Source organism: Xyrauchen texanus, chromosome 3 (genome assembly GCF_025860055.1).
Source record: "Xyrauchen texanus isolate HMW12.3.18 chromosome 3, RBS_HiC_50CHRs, whole genome shotgun sequence".
In the NCBI taxonomy this organism is placed as follows: Eukaryota; Metazoa; Chordata; class Actinopteri; order Cypriniformes; family Catostomidae; genus Xyrauchen; species Xyrauchen texanus.
In genome coordinates, this window is record NC_068278.1 from 12421366 (window position 1) to 12443710 (window position 22345).

Sequence of the window (22345 nt, forward strand, 5' to 3'; positions counted from 1 at the left end):
CCCTTGAATTTGGGGATTGTGGAAAAGGCTCAAATTCACTAATGTTCAACTAACACTACCAATTGTTAATATTAACGTTACCAAACAAAAGGATTGAAGCATTCATGAAAATCGTTTTTTTTTTTTACCCAGATAATACCCAATCTAATTTTACACTGACAAATGACCAACTCACATTGCTTGTAAACTGTCCGCTGTCAAATTATTCCACAGAATCTCATTTGCTTGAAGATTTTCTGTTTCCTCTAATAGCGTTATATCAAATTCTACATTTGGTTCTTTGGCTTCTGGTGATCTAAACACAGAAAAAGTGAAAAAGAGAAGGTTATTTACCATATTTATGATAAAAAATGTTGACACAGATATTGTAATATTTTTTTAAGACATTTCTAACAAAATAATATTCATACCTTTAACATATTTAACATTCAATTTGGAATTTTAGATTTACAAGCATTTAACATACCTATACACTTCGATGAAGTTGTCATACTCTGAGAGAGGATCGATTTGGTCGATAGAAGTGTGTATTTCTTTATGGACCTTTACGATTTCATCTGTTAACAGGCTGGTGATTTCACTGTACTCCTCCAGAATCCCCTTACTAGAATTATAAAACGTATCAAAATAACAATTAAAAACATTGTAGGCTTTCTTGAACAAAATGCACCCAATAGTGTGAGTGCTGCATCATTGCAGTGCGCCAAATCTACATCTCAATTTGATTATTTATCAATACTTGGGCAGATGTTTGAGCTATGAACATAAATGATACCTCAATTCATGGGGCTTGTTGAGGAGAGGTGTGCCATTACTTCACCAAGTGATCAGAAGGTTTTTGTCAAGCAGATGATTAAAAAAAAACTTTCTTGACAGTTTTATTTTTTTAAATAAACTGATATATATGCTTGTCAGCAGTTCTGAATAACAATTACCAATTTTTCACTGATGTCACATACAACATTGCATGGCTTTTGCATTGCTTTGCATGGCTTGTTTGGCCCATGCTGAATGGTCATATAAAATAGTGGTGGATTTTAAGTCAATCCCAGAAGGCTCTTGCAATTGTTTCCTTCACATGGATTAACCTCCACTTCAGATTACTGCAAACTGTGTGATTAAAAAACAGCTTAAGAAAGAAAAAACCCAAATAGACTTCTGTTCTCTGCTAATCCTCTAACAATATGACAGCTACCAGATTGAGACTACAACATGCAGCAAGGTTTTAGTGTAGTGGCACTGGTTGGGCAGTGTCCACAACAAAAGAGTTTAATACACAAGGCTGTCCAAAGTGATCGCTATAACCAGACACAGTTTGAGTTTTATCGGTCAATTATTGACCAAATTAAAACCAGACACAGTTTGAGTTTTATCGGCCAATTATTAACCAAATTAAAACCATCGGCATATCAGTTATTAGCATGAAAACGGCAATATATATATATAAAAAAAAAGATTCATTAGTAACACATTGTAAAAATGCACAATGCCAAAAATGCACAATCCAGCATGAATAATAGCCACAATATGTAGAAGGGTTAGCACTCTTAAAACATGAAATATTTCATTTTTATTATTTCTCGGTCTCATGTTTATGAAGAAAAACATAAACATGAGCTTTAAACGGGCTTGACCGTTGTGAAAGTGGCACTTACCTAAAGGCTATATGAGGGAAACCATCCAAAATATCCTGCTTTGAAACCAACAGACTTTGACTAATAGACATCGGTTTGATATCCTTTAATGCTGCATTATTGATTGAATTAAGATTAAAATCACAATATGGTCTTGCGCTGTTACTAAACATTACAAACAGGGACTAAAAACAGTTCAAGGAACAAAAACGATATTTTTAAATGCTGGTAACCGGTTATAATATTTTGTTCCCATAATTGTTTAATGAAACCAAAAGGTAATTATTAGGAACTACAACACTCATGTTGCCTGAAAAATGAAATTTCCTGAAGGAAACTGCTGCATCACAAAATTCTTTGCCTAATTGCCTGTTATGGATGCCCTTTATAACAACTATGTATAAATACACAATAGTATAAGTATATATGCACGGCTAATCCAGATACAATGAAAACATTTCTCAGTTGTTTCCATGTTTTCACTGAATTATTGTTAGATAAGATGCCTTAATACAGATTTGATGCTGCCGGGTTTTGACTGAGAAGCAGATCTGTAATTAAATTATACTTCGCTGTTAACCCCTTAGTGCAGAAAACAGTCAATTTAAATAGAACGTTATTAATCGTTCTTTTATTTTGTTCTGAACGGTTACCATTTGGAAAAGAGGCAGCAGAACTTCTGAACCGGAACTAAAAAATATTGTTTTTGCTCAGAACGAACCGAAATGAAAAACATTGAGTTTTTAGTCCCTCCTTAAAAGATTGCATTTTAAAATACAGTCTGCATTCAGCGCTTCAGTCAACACTGTGTGGGCAAGTGGCACCCTCTAGCGGTCTGGGCGGCATTATCCATTATACCAAATTTAAAAGGGGGGGGGGGGGTTGTTCCTTTAGTTAAAACTAATAAAATTTTTCCATGATGTGGTTTACATTTCCGTGGAATTGCCAAACATATGCATAGTGTGAATTTGTAATGTTCTATTATATACAGTACATACATGTAAAATGTGAGATCTGGTGTTTTGATCTGCAAAAACAGCAATGCAAAAATATTTTAGTGGTGGGGGAGTGGTGGTGGCGTAGTGGGCTAAAGCACATAATTGGTTACCAGAAGGTTGCTGGTTCGATCCCCACAGCCACCACCATTGTGTCCTTGAGCAAGACACTTAACTCCAGGTTGCTCCAGGGGGATTGTCCCTGTAATAAGTGCACTTTAAGTCACTTTGGATAAAAGCGTCTGCCAAATGCATAAATGTAAATCATGTTATCATAGTTAGTTATATTTTGTATCTTATTTATCTTCTATTTAACTTTCATTGTGGCCCTTTACATTTTGGCACATGTTCAAGAAACCCAATCCATATTCAAAGGAAGTTATTTATTCTTAGAACAGTATAAAAAGCTATCATATCTCTTTGTACATTTTTAAAGCATAATTCCTACAGTAATCTAGTTCTAACAGTGATCTGATAACAAAATAAGGTAAGTGGCAATATAACGGTATCGTTATCAGCCTATAATTGTTCATAGTAAAGTCTCATTCACAAATGTTTGGGCAAACTGAATGATTTATATAGATAGAAATATAAATAATAATAAATAATAGAAAACAAAAAAAACATAATTTAATTAAAAACAGGTATGTTAGGTGTGTAGGGGACTTGAGAGGTATACTAAAGAACTGTAAATTACTGTAAATGTGTTTCTCATTTGTTAATACAAACAGGCGCTTGACAGCATGCAACAGCCAAACAGCATGCCGTGCCTGCAAATGATTTTGGAGATGTTAGGCAAAATGCCATCCTCAATCACTTTCATTGCATCTTTTTCCATACAATGAAAGTGAATGGTGACCGAGGCAACTCTGTGTCTAACATCTCTTTTTGTGTTTCACTGAAGAACGAGGTCATATGAGTTTGAAACAATGCGAGGTAGTAAATGATAACAGAATCTCTTTAAATGTCTTTACTCACAGTGCACTGATCATCTCCTCCTGCATCCTCTGCAGGGAGTCGAGTAGCAGGGGCAGCGCAGTCTCGTTGTAGTGCTCCTGGTGTAGTTGCGCGCTTTTCACCGCAAGCACGTACTGGTTGTGCAGGTTATGCAACTTCATGGTGGCTTTGTCGTAGCGCTCTCTGGCTTTCTCGGTCTCTTTGCCTGCGTGGGTGATGAAAGGCAAAGAGGAAGTCATTTGAACATCTGCTTGTGTAGGTGAAAAATCTTCATTCTTCTGTCATGATGCCCCAGTATTTATATACTGGCATTGCAGAGCTTTGGAGAGACAATTGGCGATGTGGGGCTTTGCTGTAGACCTTATTCACAGCGCCATATTTAATTTTTGACGTCAATAAAAAAAAAGCGGCTGTGAGGGATTATCCTATGGTCTCTTCAATGATATACACTGTATAAAGCTCCTTGATCACATCTTATTTTCCACAACTCATGCTTTATGGAGTTTTTGTCTCCTAAAATTTCTTGGAAATAGATCTTCAGTTTCAGTGGCATGCCCAAAAATAAAGGTTTCTAACTCTATAAAAATATATATATATATATATAAAACAATATAATTTTAAAGAAAACTTTTCACATTTTATAATGATATAAGATTATGATAAATTATGACACTCAGCCTAACATATTGCCAAAAAAGTACTTTTTTTCTTCTTATTATTATTTTTCTGGTTTGACATTAAATATCTCAGAGTGTAAATAAGATAGCTTCGAAAAAACCTGCTTTTTTTGTTCCCAATAATGTCACCTGTAACGGAGTAAAATTTTGTGTTGATACAACAAAGCAATAAAAAGTTATAGTATTACAATAATAATTGATCCTTTGGTCCTAATAATTACCTTTGGTTTCATTAAACACTTACGGGAACAAAATATTATAACCAGTTACCAGCATTTAAAAATATCATTTTTGTTCCTTGAACTGTTTTTAGTCCCTGTTTTTAATGTTTAGTAACAGCGCAAGACCAAACTATGTCTCCAAGTGTCCAAAAGCCTCTCCAAACAAATAAAACATAATAATAGTACATAAGAACTAATAACATGTGCAAATGCAACAATGACTAAAGGTTTGCTCTCTCTACAAAGCATGCAAACATGAGAAACGAGATTTCATTCAGTTTCATTTGGTATCATTTAAGCCATCATTGAAAGTCATGTACTTGGTGCCGTCTCCTGGTGGCCATATGTACATATTAGAGCCTGAATGATGGCCATCTGCCCATATTTGGATGACTTCCACCTCTGGTTGCAGCGATCTGAATCCTAATATGATTGGTTTAATGTTCCATGATGCTGGACAAGGTACTACATCATTTCCGAAGAAGTCATCTGATCTAGGAAAGCTAATGTGTTTTTATCACATTATGTGCTGTGTGCACATTGTGCTTAGTGTTGATTATCTAATGATTTATGCATCTGATTACATGTGTGTGTGCTTGTCTTTAAGATAATCACCTCCTCTAAGTAATGGTATGTGATATTTATGTTCTGTAACATAATGTTTTATGTTTGAGAGCTTTCCAATGACATATGACAGGACTATTTGATTAATTTGATGTTTTTACCAATTACAATAGTATGTACAGTGCAAAATTATTAATATATTTTCAAAGCAGAACACTTTTGATTTGTCTGCAATTTTCAAAGCACTTTTTGTCATAATGCCTACATGCACTGGAAAGAAAACCTTCTGAGTTTAAAAACAATACCTATTTTGTTTTGGACAAGACTTTAGTTATTAATGTTTTGATAATATTTTTTTCTCGACGGGCCCATCGGTGGTCCATTGAAACCCAGAGACTGCAAGTCTGTCCTTCACAGCCTCTGTGTCATTCCCATCAAAAATTCAAGATGCCATTACTGTGAATAAAGTTCATAGGAGTTTAAAGTAGTAGTTGAGATTTTTATTATTTTTTATTTATGGCTGATGCTGATATCTAGAGATCAATTGTCGACTGATGCCGATAATCTTAATTGGGAACAGTCGATAATTGTTATGATGAATCAATAATCATTTACGAGCATAAAAATAATAGAGAATGAATCAATACTGCACCTTTAACAACAGCCTCCTTGTATTTCTCTCTTGCAAAAACAGCATCCTTAGTTAACTGCCTGTAGGTGCCTTTTAACTTCTCAAGATCACTTTTGGTTACCTGTGAGGAAGAGAAGCAAAGTCAGAACTGTGCACTGATCCATCACAAAGATATTTACTCAAACAGCAATGGTGATCTGTACAATGGTGAATGGTTCACCTTATTCATCTCTAACTCGATCTGCTGGTGGAGACTTTGGTAGCTCTTCTTCACCTGCTGCTTGTCTTTGATCATCATGGTGAGGCAATGGAGAGGCCCTGAGTTCAGCTCCTCTGCATGAGACTTCATGATCTTACTTAACTGCTCCGTCTGCTGCACCATGTGAGTCCATGACTGAGAACAAAACCAACAAAGATGTAAAGAGAGATCAAATAAGAAAGAGATGCATGTGTGGGTGAGAGAGTGAATAAATGAGGGTGAGAAATAGACAAAAGATATAGCGAGGTAGAAAGACAATCATAAAGTTAGACAGAACAGCAGGGAGGTTACTTGCAGGTAAATACTGTGGGAGCACCATGGTACATTTATGGTATCAGATGAGAAGACCTTGGTATTTTGATAGATACATCGTACTGAATAATTACCATATTCATATACCATCAACGCTATATACAGTGTGAACACTATGTTCCTAATAAAGTGCCCGACTTGGTCTTCTACTGTTGTTGCTCATCTGCCTCAAGGTTCAACGTGTTGCGCATTCTGAGATGCTATTCTGCTCACTACAATTGTACAGAGCAGTTATCAGAGTTACCGTAGACTTTCTGTCAGCTCAAACCAGTCTGGATATTCTCCGTTGACCTCTCTCATCAACAAGGTGTTTTCATCCAGAGAACTGCCCCTCACTGGATGTTTTCTGTTTTTGGCACGATTCAGAGTAAATTCTAGAGACTGTTGTGTGTGATAATCTCAGGAGATCAGCAGTTACAGAAATACTCAAACCAGCCCATCTGGCACTAACAATCATGCCACGCTCCAACCATTCTGATGGTTGATGTGAAAATTAACTCAAGCTCCTGACCCTTGTCTGAATGAGTTTATGCATTTCACTGCTGCCACACAATTGGCTGATTAGATAATCGCATGAATAAGTAGGTGTACAGGTGTTTGTAATAAAGTGCTCAGTGAATATTCAGGGCTTAGCCCAGAACTCTATGGATAAATAAGGGGCCATCCTTTAATGAAATATAACACTTTATACATCATGTAAAATCGGCAGGTTTGGAGCTTATATATCTAGGTACTATTTGGTACTTACTGCATCTGAATGTACATCAGAACTCAACACAATATCTCACCAAGAAAGGAATTTTGACCAGACATACATAGACACAATCATGCATCGCAAGTGCTCTTCATGAGTGCTGGCTGCTAGAAAGCAGCTGCCAACAAGACAGCACATGTGTAATGAACGGAGTCTGTATTTGGTGTTATTGATACTGTGGAAAGACAGGCATCATTAATTATATATATACACACACACACACACACACAAATTTAAATATGTTTCAGTATCAACTTGATACCAAAGCACTGGTACTTTTGACATCACTACAAGATGATAAAAACATTCAAGGCTTTACTCGTGGCTTAAGCCCCGGTAGCCCAGCCCTACTGATGCCCACTATAAGCAGAATGACAAATTATTTTTGACATACATTTTTATTTAGCACTAATAATAAACAGCAATAATTACCTATTATATTTTTTACCTAAAACCAAAATATATTAAAGCATTTAAAATGCCACACAAAGATTTCCATGATGATGCCTAACAGGAATTTTCCATTTGCACACTAATCAGTGAACAGATTCACTGAAACACAGTTAAAAAAATATATATTCAGGGCAATAAATCGAACTTACCAACTGTATCGTCATTTTAATGAAGTTTCGATGAGAAACACTTTTGAAATATATTTGTCTTACACCTTGTCCTAACCAGATGCAATGCGATAAGATTCCAGCGACAAGCCATCTGCCTGTCCACACCAGACGCGACACGACACTGTGATATTCATACACTAAAATGAGGATTATTGACAACAAAATTTTGTAATCACAGACAGAACAATGTGTTTATTTAAGGCAACTAATTTTCTCACTGAAGCTCCATTATGCTTTCTACGGCAAGCCCCACGGGAATAAATACACAATCACACACACACAGGACAGTCTGTTATGATTATGTTCACACGGTACTCCGGTTGTTATTTCGCCGATCTCCAAAATGGAATTAGCCGGGATGTCTCCCCACTATCATTCTGAACCGGTGGGTGTGTGTGTGTGACCTCAAGCACAACATTCGGTAGGTGTGTGACACCCTCAGCCAAAATGTTTATTGTTCTGAACAGGCTAATGACATGCCAGCTTTAAGATACTGCAATAAGAATAATTTAAGACATATTTATTGACTGTGCTGCCTGGCGCGGCGTCGCAGAAATAGAAACCCTTCCAAAAACAGAAAGCCCTGTTGCTGTCGTGTGTTGGTGTGGTGGTGGCGCAGTGGGCTAAAGCAAATAACTGGTAATCAGAAGGTCGCTAGTTCGATCCCAACAGCCACCACTATTGTGTCCTTGAGAAAGGCACTTAACTTCAGGTTGCTCCGGGGGAATTGTCCCTGTAGTAAGGGCTCTGTAAGTCGCTTTGGATAAAAGCGTCTGTCAAATGCATACATGTAAATGTGTTGCAGCTGGTTAGGACAAAAACTCTGATTAACATGGAAAACATACCTTTTATCGTGTTGTGTCATGTCTGGTTACGACACAGCGTCAGGCCACGTCACAATTAATACATTTCCGTTTAAAAACACATATTTTTCACTTTGTTTTGGCCTTTCACACTGAGATTTTTGACAGCGAAAACTGAGGTTTCTCCCAGTTACACTCTCCCAAGTGGATACATTGGAAAACACCATCTTCGCATTGTAGTGTGTACAGGAGAAACAGAGATTTCTTAAATCTATGGCATATTTGTTGTCATGTGATGCAGTCAAAGGCTCCTTTAAGACATCAGCAGCACAGTCATGTCATCACAGAGTGTGGGGAATACTGGCATAGTGTTGTAAGACAACAAACTTGAGAATGATGCAGTTGAGAGTGCGCGAGTTCCCCTCATTAAATTTCAAGCAGCAACAAGTTAAAAATGAACTATTAATACAATCATCCAACTAAATGAAAAAGCAGAAGGTTGAATCTTTGTGACACCTGTGCTAAAAACAATCTAGATGCAGCGCAACAAATGAAACAGAACGCAGGTGTCTCAACATGCTTTTTTAGAAATTATGTTATTTTTAACTTGCCACAGTATCTAAAAATGGCCGATCCTGCACGAGACTCTGAAGAAACAGCGAGATGCGATGCAACAGTCAAAGACATCTGCCAGCATGTGTTTAAATAGGTAAACAATGGTAAAACAGAGCAGATGCACGCAAAACATGTTCAGTGTGAACTTGGGCCCTTAACTCATCCGTTCATGTGTCAGAGTGCGGGCGTGAAACAAGTTTGGTAGGCCTGCTTATTTTTTCATTAATTAAAAACCCAATCCCGAAGTCCTACTTGAAAAACTGGCCCGAATCCGGCCCAAAACCCGACGGGTTATTGGATCCTGTCAACCCCCGGGTTGCAGACCTCTACTCAGCGATAAATGATGGCTTACTTACACTGAAAGAGTACAAATAAATGGCATTACTGAAGGGTGCAATACAGTTGGCACTACTGCATCTTTCAATGAAAGGAACATCTCACCTTGCAGCAGTAACTTCAGCCGTTCTCTCCTAAACAGTACACCCACAATGAATGAATGATGATGAATATTGTGGGCCTTATACATGCAAATGAGCAATGTCTCGTGGTGTCATTAACAGGATTAATGTGGACGTAGCCTAAATCTCTCATACTTTCATACAGGAGTGTGCACAACTGACATTGTCTCGACTCTTGAGGAAACTTAGACAAATAAAAAGTACATTTAAAAAAAAAAAAAAAAAAAAAAAAAAATCGCAATATTTACAATGGTGGTAAAATTTACATTGCAAACAAAATAACATTGACTATATTGAAAACATTTGATTTATTGCCCAGCCATATATTTCATGGTATTTACTTTGTAGTCTAAGATACTTCAAAGAATATCATAGAAATGCAAGCGTAAGTGTATTTCTAGCAGGAAGATCTCTAGATTAATTCAATCAGGCATCTCATCCAATCACAACACAGCCTCCGCTTTATAAGGCCACTCATGTGTTTCTCATTATTGCTTACTTATGTTGTTTTTACCCCCTCCACCCAATCACCAGAAGTTTAGGTCCTGTCCTGGGCGGGGGTAAGCTCCGCTGCCCTGCCATCATTGTATTTGGCTGGATCCGATGGTTCAAGCAAGTATCAGAGCGCTGAACCGAAGGACGGGGCTTACTCAAAATTATACAATTATTTATACGTTCTCACTAATCCCAATAATCCTGAGTTTTCCTGATAGAATTACCATGGTGTTTTTAACATGGCATTGGATAGCTAATATATATACAACAAACATGGGTAATACCATTTTACTTTCTGGTCTTTTTTTGTTAAAGAACTATTTTATAAATTTTTAAAAATTCACAGCTCACAGCTTCATGAAGCTGCTTAATACTCAACACTTTTTGAGCACAATATAAAATCCTAATCACAAAGTAAACAATTGGTTCCATGTGGCAGTCGAGAGGACCAGAAGGCTGTTACCTTGGAGACATTGCTGACATAGTGTATCTGAGAGGAGTTTTCATGCTTGTCCACCTGCTGGCTGATGTTGAGCAGGAGCGAGGCGTATTCCTTATCACTCTTCACCCGCAGGGTCATAAAGCGCTTCACCGTCTCCAGCAGCCTCAGCTCCCAGTCCTGAAGCTTAATCAGACCCTCGTGGGAGTTCCGCAGGTCCCGGCCGAACCCCATCTTACTCGCAAGGCAAACTGTCTCACTCTCTCTCACTCAACTGGTTGTCCCGCTCAGGTCTGCATTGTTTCTACTGTAGAGAGGAAATAGTAAATTATGTGTGGTTAAAAGTTTGAGTGGTCCAAACCTGTTAAGGAGATCTTTGAAGCATGTCAGTGTTCCTTTTCTTTAAAAGTCAACATGATAAAATGCTTCACAATTAATTGAAAAAATAACTGAGATTACAATAACAGTTACTGCAATTAACTAATCAAGAAATGGGTCAATTGCAGCATTCTATTTAGGTCTACTCAAATATTTGTTCAGCGGTTACCAGCATTGTAACCAATCATAGACATGTAAGTGTGTCCATGAATGAAATGGCAAATCAGATGTATTTGAATTGGCCTAAAGGCCTATCGGTAACATGATGTACTGATGTGTAATACAGCAAGGCATTTAGGAAAACAGTTCTCAGAGTTTTTTGGATATGTAGTCTACATAAATTAATTTAAATAAAAAAACTAGTATGCGGTCATCCCATACAACATTTTTAAAATTAAAGTAAATGTCATGTAAATTCTATTAATCAAATTTAATAATCACAGTTATAATATCAAGGGAAATAATCAACAATAGGTCTGGGTATTGATAAAGATTTCCTGAATCTATTTCGATTCAAAATGAGAGTGGTGTCAACTTCTTTAACACAATTAGAATTAAATGTTTCTTTTCTGTTGATTTTGATCATCAACTGACTGTAAAGAACTTAAATTATATAAAAAGAGACATTATTCAATAACAAATGGATGGCAAGGATGTTGTCTTTATGCAAAATGGACACATATCACACAGAACGAGTCAAATCAAACTTTTACTCTCAACGCACAACTTTTAAGACCAAAGTGTACTTCATTCAGAAATTAAATATTGTCATCAGCCAATATTGCACAAGGTGGCAAAATTGAGCCAATGCTGTCATGACATCAGGAGATGAAGGTAAAAACAACAAGAGTGGATGTGCAAGTCAAGAGTGTGTGTATGTGAGAAGGTCTGGAGAAACCTGCATTTGTATAACTCGAGTCTGAAGGAATATAAAAGACATCTTTATGGGTCTAAACTTCTAAAAATAAGGTTCAGTGTCTCATAGCACTCATAGCGTGCATGCGCCAACCGATCTGAGCATTTGCATCAAAATGGAAGTATACTCTCTTTACTCTCTCACATATACAGTCCAGGTACTTTCCCCTTAGGGACTTTCTAGATGAGAACTCCTTAAGAGGAACTGCAAACCAAGGGAGACTTTTCCCCCGGGATTTTCCTATGGGTTTATATAATGCGGTTTTTGAGCGAAGTTCTGTGGTAAACATTACTTGACGTTATGTGGACGTTTTGTTCTACATCATAAATTACACAAGGCCATACCTTTTTAATTTTGAAGCCGTATTGAATTACATAATACATTTTTTTAAAACACAGCAGCTTCAAATTCACATTTGAGGTATGAACATTTTTATGTTGTGGACCAAAACGTCCACGTATCGTCAAGTAATTGTTATAGATCTGAGTTTGTGGGCACTGGAGGAGTCAGGAGACACCGAACTGTTGAGGTGAGTATTTATTTTCTCTTTCACACACAAGGTAAACAAAACAGGCTCTCAGTAGCCGATGCAAATCAAGGAATTTCCAGTATCCCAAAAGAACTAAACAAATGCAGTCTCTTAATATGGCATTGCCAGACAATCAGACACCACTTCCTTCTGTCAATCTAAGGTGCCTTATCAGGTCTCCCTCAAACATCACTAATGAGACAGACAGGTGTTAGTGCAATCACAACCCAGGTGACGAGACTCACCGCTCTCCCACAGACAGACACATGACCACACCCCCCCATGCCACAGTAATGTTTACCACAGACCTTATTTTACTCATAAGCTGAAAAACCCCATTATATAAACCCATAGGAAAATCCTGAGGTAACCCATGGTGAATTAGATTTCTGGGTTTGGCTACAAATTTATATCACAGCTGAACAACTCTATTGAAAAGCTTTCAGTCAAGGTAGTATGTGACCCAATTAACCAATCAGCTGTTGTTCAGCTGTTTACTGATATTTGTCTTGTTGAATATTCAAGTTTAGCTACAGTACATGAACAGATTTTGACATTCTGGAATATGTTTAGCCGTTGACGTTTACATGATACCGACATATAAGATAGGCTATTGGTGCAATAACAGATAGTACAGTTATGAATTATGGTATTTTGTGATATTTAAAAAAAAAAAATGTATTTCAATTACATGCTCAATTACACACTTTTTAAAGTTTTATCCACAATAAACACGCACTTTGCACTCATAGTGCAAAATCATTCACTAGCATTGGTTGGCCTTTAAACACTAGGTGGTAAAAATTCACCACGCAACAGCCCTATACAAGTGATCGTAGAGAGTTGCCACTTAGATCAATGTTGGGATTTAAGAATCCATATCGAGATATGTTCAAATGAAGATCACGATGCATCAGAAAAACTATATTTTTACCCAGCCCTTGTGCAGCCTAACATGGCACGGCATTGGCAACCAATTTTCCTTACATAAAAGTGATGCATTTAAAACAGGATATTCAACGCAAAAATTGTGCATGAGGTTACAAAAACTGGACTGCACACAAACAGTCCATGCGGACTGTGCTGATGACAAAATTTATATTGCACACAATGCACAAGACGTAGCTGAATTGAAGTATACTTCAGCCTTAAGGGGCGACCCTTTTTTATATACAGTAAGTGGCCATCTAAAGACCTACACCAGAGAACCCTGACGAGTCCTGAAAAACCACACTACGCAAATGCATGCATCACAAAGCATTCTTACCTCATTATCAGCATGTCTACCTTCCATGAAACAACCTCACCCAACCAGTGTGTGAACTCTGAAACCAAGTGAAACCAAGTAACATGCCATAAAACTATCAACTTTCAACTGCAACAAGTTACTGTAAATGACAGAGAATGCAGCTCATGAGTCTTGAGTCTTAAAACGAAAGTACGGAAAGCTTCGCAAACTTAACACCTCCAGTTTTTTACAACAACTTCAATTAACATTTTAATGGTCAATGCAAGGCTGTAACCTTTCTAGAACATTTGGGATAGGGAGGTCAAAAATGTAATGGTCCTTTTGGTCCTTATAAAGGTGCTGAATAAATTGTAGGTGTAAAAATTCAAAAACTTTTGGAATAAAGCTCTAAATGTAATCGTTTTTGGTTTTACCCTTCTTTTTTTAAGTTCACACAGGACATTCAACTAACATATAATTATAGTATATAAATAACAGACATGTCCACACCTCACGTATTCTTTGCCACAAACTAGATACAGTGACCAAACAGGAAATCACCTAATAGCTTGAAATATACAATATGGCAGAACTGGAAAATATATGTATTCTAATATGGAAATTAATCAGTTAATTATTTAAATGTTTTTTATATTTTACAGCCTAGATAAGTGGTTACTAAACTTTGGAACCATTTTTAGATATACACGCTTGCTCCCAGAGTGGACTTTTGATTTATTATTGTGTACCGATAAAATGAATATAGAAACATAATAGCACATAGTTTGGAATAAAAAACAGATTTAAAAAAAAAATGTGTGAACTCCTTCATTGGCTCTCTTTTTTAAGAACAGACATACCCAAAATAAAATGGTTGGCACTCAGGAGACTGTTTTCCAAACGTCAGAATTAGCTAAAGTCATAAAGAAAATATTTAGGAAAATCTAATTTATTGCAAATATTATTTTCATGAAAAATACTTGACAATTCAATACACTGCCCCTGTGGTTACATTCTGGTTTCAATGTGGGATGCAAAGCCGGATCTCCCATACTGCTGACATAATGTGCATCTGGTGGCACCACTAAGTAAGGTAAACACGGTCGAGCCGATGCAAATTTGATGGAAAATGATGCTTGTCAATGAGTTTGCGTAATGTTGCTGATCCTAGGGTAGCGGAACTTTTGGAAACAACATGCCGACTTAAGTCAAAGTCACAGGTCTTACCATGATCTAGTTCAAATCTGTATTCCTAAGACAATTTCAAAAGCTAGCCAGATTTCCACATTAATTCAATTTATTAACAATATGCATACATTCGCTCTTTGTCTTATGCATGTGATGTTGAAAACTGCTCCGTTAATGTTTTAACATTTACAATTACGAATGACACACAAAAAAAAATAAAAACCACATACTGTACATTAATTAAAAGTGACTAACTTTGCATCCTTGGAAATTACTATCATTTGTATAACATTTCTAGCATAAAATAGTGTCCAAATACTGCATATTTAATTAAATCTTACATGGCACTAACATTCTTAATCTGAACTGCTGACCTTGCGGATGCGTGCGTGGTGCTGGAATAATCTAATACGTTCCCTGCCTAGCTTCTATGAAAAATGAGTCCTGTCTTCTTTGATTTCATTGGCCACCTCAAATGACATTGAGGAGCAGTGTTAGACTACTGAGGACACAAAAAATGTACTTTAAACAATTATGTAATCCATACAACAATTTTAGCATTCCTGATTATTAGGACATGTCCCCCTCAATGTGTATTGTGATTACAGACCTGGGTTACCGTGATGTGTTTTAGTCTGAACTAAAGCAGAAGGCTGTTTAATTACTAAGATTAGTAATGTAGTTTAATACTTCAGAAAGCCCTTAAAACCCTTTATTTAAAGATTGCATGCCTTCTGCTTCCCTTGTTCACCAATAGAAACACCACAGGGTCACATTTAGTTTATAGACGGATAAATTAAGTAGATTACAGGAAGGCAGTTGAGCTCTTTTGAGGATGTTTGCCATTGTCACCACTAAAGGTGACATTGCTGTCAAGAAGTGTATTTTATTCTACTGAAAAACAATGTTTCTTACCAAAGGAACTTGATTCTATGGTTTTAGCCTAGTTTATTTAAGGGATAAATTCAGTCAGTTATTAATGCAAAATAAATCCTGACAGGCTGATCAGGACCACGACGTGAAGCAGAAAGTCTTATGTGAGAGATATGACACATTGGTTGCCTGGGATAACAGTCTAAAATAGAAAGTTTCACAGTCATTATACAAATAACACCCAAATGCTGCGATTAACCAATTATAATTAAAATATTAAATAAATAAAATATTAAAATGACAACCAGCAAAACTGGGCTAAATCATTCAAAGTTATAATTCAGCAAGAATATCTAGGAGATGTCAAAGCTGAAAAAGTCTACTGACCTACCTCGCAGGCATCATTTTTATTCCATTCAACTAATTCTAAAAGTTCACACAGCAATAGTAAAGACCACAAGCGGGAAGGTTTGTCAGATAGTAAAAGCAGAGACCAAAGACAAATAGAGGTGAACAAATAAGCTGATAACAGTGAGCGTAACAGCCAAATGTAGTTTCCTGTGATAATTTACCATTCTGAAAAACACTGAAAAATAATGTGATAACTCACATTAGATGTACTGTAGCAAGTGCATATAAAATATGAACACAAAATCATCTCTGCATGTAAGGAATGAAATAGAAAGTGACTAAGAGATTGTTATCTGGCAGAATACACAGCACTCTGCATGAAGCCATATCTTCATTAAATGCAAAACCTTCATATATTATGTTGTTGGCATTTGGGATTAATATAACATCAACTCTGATGACAGTACAGGCCATGAAACCAAGAACATAAAGATATGTCTATTTATATATGCTTGGTTTATTATAAATTATTCTGGCCAAGAGCCGCCCAATTAGACAGTAAAACCATTGACAACGACATGTAGTGTGATCAATAATAATTTGCATTGTTCCTACATGCCGTTAAGGAGCGGTGTTATCTGAGGCATAATTATATTTATGAGGGGAGTGCAACCTGGTTGGTTAGGGTGGTTTATAGTTTCTCCAAACTATCAGAGAGTGCTTTCATTATGTACACATGACTACAGTCGATCAAAGAATGTCTTCTGGGAATGTCATAATATGTTGAACTATACTGAAATTGCTCAAATAAAATATTTACAAAAATGTATTCAAAGAAATATTCACCTCAATATTCTCAATTAGTCACGTAGTTTCTCAGGAAGACCTGATGCAATCGTATCCTGACTTTTGTTCTTGGCAAATACCTTTAACACATACTTAAAGTTAGTTAACAGAATATTTCGCCCAAAAATTCAACTTCTGTCATGATTACCTGATCTCATGTTGTTCCAAGACCACTGATAGAGAAATAAACACAAAAGGAGAAGTGAATGTTAGAACCAGTCACAATTAGCTTTCATTCATCTTTTTCCCATACACTTAAAGTGAATGGTGACTGAGATTAACATTCTGCCTAACATCTCCTTTTGTCCATGGATGAAAGAAGGTCATACGGGTTTGCAAAACATTAGGTGAGTAAATTATAACAGAATTTTTCTTTATGGGTCAGTTATCCCTTTAAGAGTTTAAGTACTGTAATTTTAAATCAGTTCTCACCAGATTAAAGTTGAAAAATGCACTGAAAATAAATACATGGAATCCTGAAAGAGGGGATCTTGGTGCAAAATCAGTTTATGTTTATGGAAAATAGGTAATAATATGTATTCTGTTAAAGATAGTTAATAGGATGATATTTTTAAATCAGTGCACAGACCTACTTATATTATTAAAATGGACTGATTCACAAGGCAGAGAAAATATATGCCAGATAGAAGGAGGTGAGAGATGTAACAGGTGTTTATAAGAATGACGAAGTTGTCTGTTTTAAGAGTTTTTCTTCACGAAGCAGTAGTTCTGGTAGCATTTTACACAAAACATCTGCCTTTCTTGCAAAGGTGCTATAATATGATCTGCACGATGTGATGAAGCAAAACTAGACTGCTCCAATGTCATGCACTTGCATAATATAGTCAGCTTCACTGTTTATAAACAGGAGCAATAGTTTTATCATACGCTTAAAGAGATGCGTTATAACGTCATGTGCATGTCAAATTAACAGGTTATACATATGTTCAGCAAATATGCGACAGCGTGCTACTCATTGCTTGACACGTTTCCAATGAGCTGCAGAATTCTGCAAAAGAGAGAGAGAGAGAGAGAGAGAGAGAGCGAGAGAGAGACTCCGCAGCACTGATTCTATTAATACAAATACAATAGAAAGACAAAAATATTGATTTGATTTGTACATCTAGTGGTTTTGTTTATAAATTCTCAACTAAGGTACAAGTTAACATGAATACAATAAATGTGTGTGGGAATTCCCCGAATTACAAATGTGGAATTTGCAGGAATTATTCAAATTGAGCTTAATAACCGCAATCCCACATCGAATTTCATGCCTTATCAAAATGCAGTGAAGTAAGTGAAGGTACAAAAAATTACACATACTGGAGTAAAGTTCAATTAAAGGAATAGTTCACCTAAAAATAATAATAAAACCCTTTTTCAGTGTCCTACTACTTGCCATTGCAGTAGTCTCTAGGTGTGATCACAATTTCAAACTCGATTACACTTCCATGCTTGTCGCGTGTGCAAAGTGTTACATTGCCCAGGAGACAAAAAATAATTAGGGGTAATAAAAAAAATAAAATGAAAACCACCCACATCTCCCTACCATCGTCTTTATAATTTTCAGCTTTATTTTTTTTCCTTTGCAAATAAGCTCAAAAAGCTGGCGCGAGCCATTCTTTCATGTTTGTTGACATGTTATCTTATCACATATAAACCACAAGTTTGTGAATGATTTTCGTTTGTGTAATTTTAAGATGCGTTTTGGCTGGTCTGTTTGAAATGGGAAGACGATAAAGACAGCTGTAACGGGTCCCAACTGTTTTGAGATTTGTCCACTTCAAACACCTTTAGACTCTGGGCTCATAGTGCTACAGCAGCGGAGCGCCGCCTAATAAAACAAGAGTTTAAACTTCACTGTTTACATGCAGATTTAAAGGGAAATGGAAACTGTGTGAATGCATTCTTCAGTGTGTCTGATATCAACATGTGTAGTGTCCCTGCATGTAGTTGATAACTCAGTCTGCGATCAGTCATGTAGTGTGTATGCACCAGCACAATGGATAACAAGACTGTGAGTCGCAGGGCGCCGACTGCTAGTCATGTAGTGTGCGCTAGGCTTATGTGGCATTAGCTGAAAAGACAAAGTAGGAAAAGACTTTAACTTTTTTTCTTAAGAATAACATGAATACCAGAAATGTGTATAAAGAAAGTAAATAGAGTTAAGTTTTGGTTTCATTTTTACACTTAGATGACAATACTATCAAAAAATGAAAAAACCTATTTTAAATCAAGACTCCATCAGCCAATGAAGTTACGACGGTTTATGTAATCTCAATCATTCCAATATGACAGATCAAAGGCAAATGGCTGGTCATTCTGTGATATTACAGAGCTTTAAACATTTCATTACTAACCACCGTGAACATGCAGATCTCTTAAATGCTGCCGTATAAGCCTCTCTCACAAATAACACAATTAGAGTGGTTAGAATACATCAGTAGGAGTTTAGCTCAACAAGGATTTGCTGTGTGTTACAGAACAGCTCTGTGGGGGCACAACTACTTGAATAGCACTTCTGAGTACACTGGCTGAGGAATGTCTGTCCTCTATATGAGCTTCTGAGGAATGACACACCAAAAAAAATATGTAAACAAAGTCAGCTGCTCTTAACCTTCACTGCTGTATGCTGTGGGCATTTGCTAATGTGTTTATTTGCGGCATATAACGGTGATAAAAAATACACTGATCAGCTCAGTTCTTGAATTTCATGTGTTGGAAGCAGGAAAAATGGGCAAGCGTAAGAATCGGAGTGACTATGACAAGGGCCAAATTGGCTAGATGACTAGATCAGAGCATCTCCAAAACAGCAGGTCTTGTGGGGTGTTCCCGGTATGCAGTGGATAGCACCTATCAAATGTGGCCCAAGGAAGGACAACCGGTGAAACAAGGTCATGGGTCACAAGGTCAAAAACGTAATGCTGGCCATGATAGAAAGGTGTCAGAACACACAGTGCATCACATCTTGCTGTGTATGGGGCTGCATAGCCGCAGACCAATCAGAGTGTCCATGCTGACCCCTGTCCACTGACGAAAGTGCCTACAATGGGCACATGAGCGTCAGAACAGGACCATGGAGCAATGGAAGAAGGTGGCCTGGTCTGATGAATCACGTTTTCTTTTAGATCATGTGGATGGCGTGTGTCGTTTACCTGGGGAAGAGATGGCAGCAGGATGCACCATGGGAAGAAGGCAGGCCGGTGGAGGCAGTGTGATGCTCTGTGTAATGTTCTGCTGGGAAACCTTGGGTCCAGGCATTCATATGGATGTTACTTTGACATGTAACACCTACCTAAAGATTGTTGCAGACCATGCACACCCCTTCATGGCAACAGTATCCCCTGATGGCAGTGGCTTCTTTCAGCAGGATAATGCGCCCCGCCACATTCCTTGTACAGGAATGGTTTGAGAAACATGACAAAGAGATCTTATATTTTAGCTTTCCTATGTAGCCACCCTGCACAGATTAAACAGTGCTGAAGGAGTTTTCATGCATTCTGGGCACCTGTTGGCTGCTTTTCCTTCACTATCCTGTTCAAACACATACATTTAAAGACCAACAATAATAACAATTAACATCATTTACCTAATTTTAGGCATTTAAGAAAGCCTTCAGGACATTAATTCAGTCAAATGTTTCCAAAGTGTTGACTAGTCCTTTTCATTCACATCCAGACAAAAAAGGCGTTCCCAATATTTTTCACCACCTGTTTTAAACCATGAAATTCTTGCTCAGCCCAGAGGTTGTGACAGCTCTTACAGGTAGTGAATGGCTTGTTACTCAACAGATCTAAATTCCAGCACTGTTTCCCTGCTGTCTGTGATACAAATGGACCGGCACAGGTCAGGATTAGCTAAATGAGAGTGATATACTCCATAAAAACACCTCCATATTCATTAATTGCATACATATATTACCATATAGATGGCATTAAGCATTTACCTGGATCTCACACACAGAAACAGGTCAACTACCATGGTCTTTTGGACATGGTCAAATACTATTAGAGCGCAAAAGTGCCCACTTTTTCAGACGTCTGGGTTCCGGAAGTATTTTTCCCATTCTTTTTTTCCATATAGGCTTTTCATAAAATCCTTCATAAAAGAGTTCTAAACTTTGATTTGACATGTTTGGTAGGCTTTGATGGCTGCAGTTCTCTGATTGGTGGATCCTTCTCTGCTGGATCATGGGTAGGTAAACGTGAACTGATGGCTTCAACAAAGGCATATACAATCGTTGAACAACCTCAGTCTGTCTTTAAATGTTTAAAAGTTGACAAAATCAATTTGTCTATGGAATAAATTAATGCTATACTTACTTCCAGAACCAGACTATTCCACTCTATACCATTTAAACTTCTGATGCCCAACTGCTGGGCCAATGAATAAAAACAATTGTCCACCCTAAAGATCAATCAAGTACCAGCCCTAAGCAATTCCATGCTGCATGTAAGTACCAATGTATCTATCAAAATACCATGGTATTACCACCTGATACCTTCACTGTACCACAGTGGCCCCATAGTACTTTTTGTAACTGGGTTTCATAGCCTTTATTGTCTTTATATAAATGAGGAAATGGAAAATAAGAATAAATCTCAGTTTCCCATTAAAATTATCCCGGTAATGGACGATTCAATGGAATGACTAATTTCCTTATGCACACAAAATATTGAAAACTGCCCTCCGTATTCCTACACTTCGCACATAGTGACAAATTGGACAGGAAACACAATAACAGACTAACAATATGCAATTTGTTGGGCTGGTCCAGGTGAGTAAACAAGAGTTTAGCTGGTTGTCTGCACAGTCTCGCTGTTGTCAAAAGTTTAGGGGTGACGGGCGACTCTTTCGTTACCTTTATGTTTAGCTTCATATAATAAAAACACAAATCTAGAATCACCACAAATGACAGTTGACAAACTACAAAGTACATTTTATCACCACACTGATTATGTACATTCGCGTCCCTGTGCTGTTGGGACGTTAGCCGCTGCTAGCGCTGCCCTGCTAATGCTGGCTGGCCTTTTCCTTTGGAAAAACAGCTAAACAATGGAATACAAGTCTACCAGCAAGTCTTTCACTACACAACACCATTCACGTACCAACAAAACAGTGTATGTGGTGGAATAGGTTATTCACTTACTGTAAAGGTGTTGTGTGGTATTTGTCCGTGTTTCCTGATTCCTCGGTATTCCTCTTTTCTTTGACTGAGGTTGGAGTAGTTGAGTTGGGATTCGGGAGGGGTTTCCGCTCAGCTCCACTGCTGCCACAGGCTTATGACGTTTACCACACGACCCTCTAAACCCTGCAAGAGTGTACAGTATGTGCATGTGTGTGGTCAACAAGTAATGTCTCCCCTTGGAATTGACTTTTATGTAGCCAAAGTAAAACAGGTGTTCGGTACGGTCACTGACGCCATGTGTGAGATAAGAGGCTGCAGGCATTCACTACATTGTTTACTCACGTGGGAGTGATTGAAAAACTTATTTTATACACTTTATATCACCTTTATCTGGACAGACAGACAGAGAGAGAGAGAGTGAGAGAGTGTCACTCCTCAGCATCCAGTACGTTCAGGTTTAATGGATTGTCA

General features: G+C 37.3%; 1 protein-coding gene across 1 annotated transcript in view; it reads right to left on the reverse strand.

Annotated features, from left to right (window-relative positions):
• fer (fer (fps/fes related) tyrosine kinase) overlaps positions 1-21989 on the reverse strand; it is a 48465-nt gene extending 26476 nt beyond the window's left edge. Inside the window, exons 1-7 of the mRNA XM_052093061.1 lie at positions 21896-21989; positions 10462-10744; positions 5900-6073; positions 5701-5800; positions 3608-3791; positions 467-604; positions 176-295 (exon numbers count right to left, since the gene is read on the reverse strand). Of these exons, the coding sequence (XP_051949021.1) occupies positions 176-295; positions 467-604; positions 3608-3791; positions 5701-5800; positions 5900-6073; positions 10462-10671 (926 nt within the window). The 5' untranslated portion in view covers positions 10672-10744; positions 21896-21989. The remainder of the gene's footprint in view (positions 1-175; positions 296-466; positions 605-3607; positions 3792-5700; positions 5801-5899; positions 6074-10461; positions 10745-21895) is intronic.
• Positions 21990-22345: the final 356 nt, after the last annotated feature.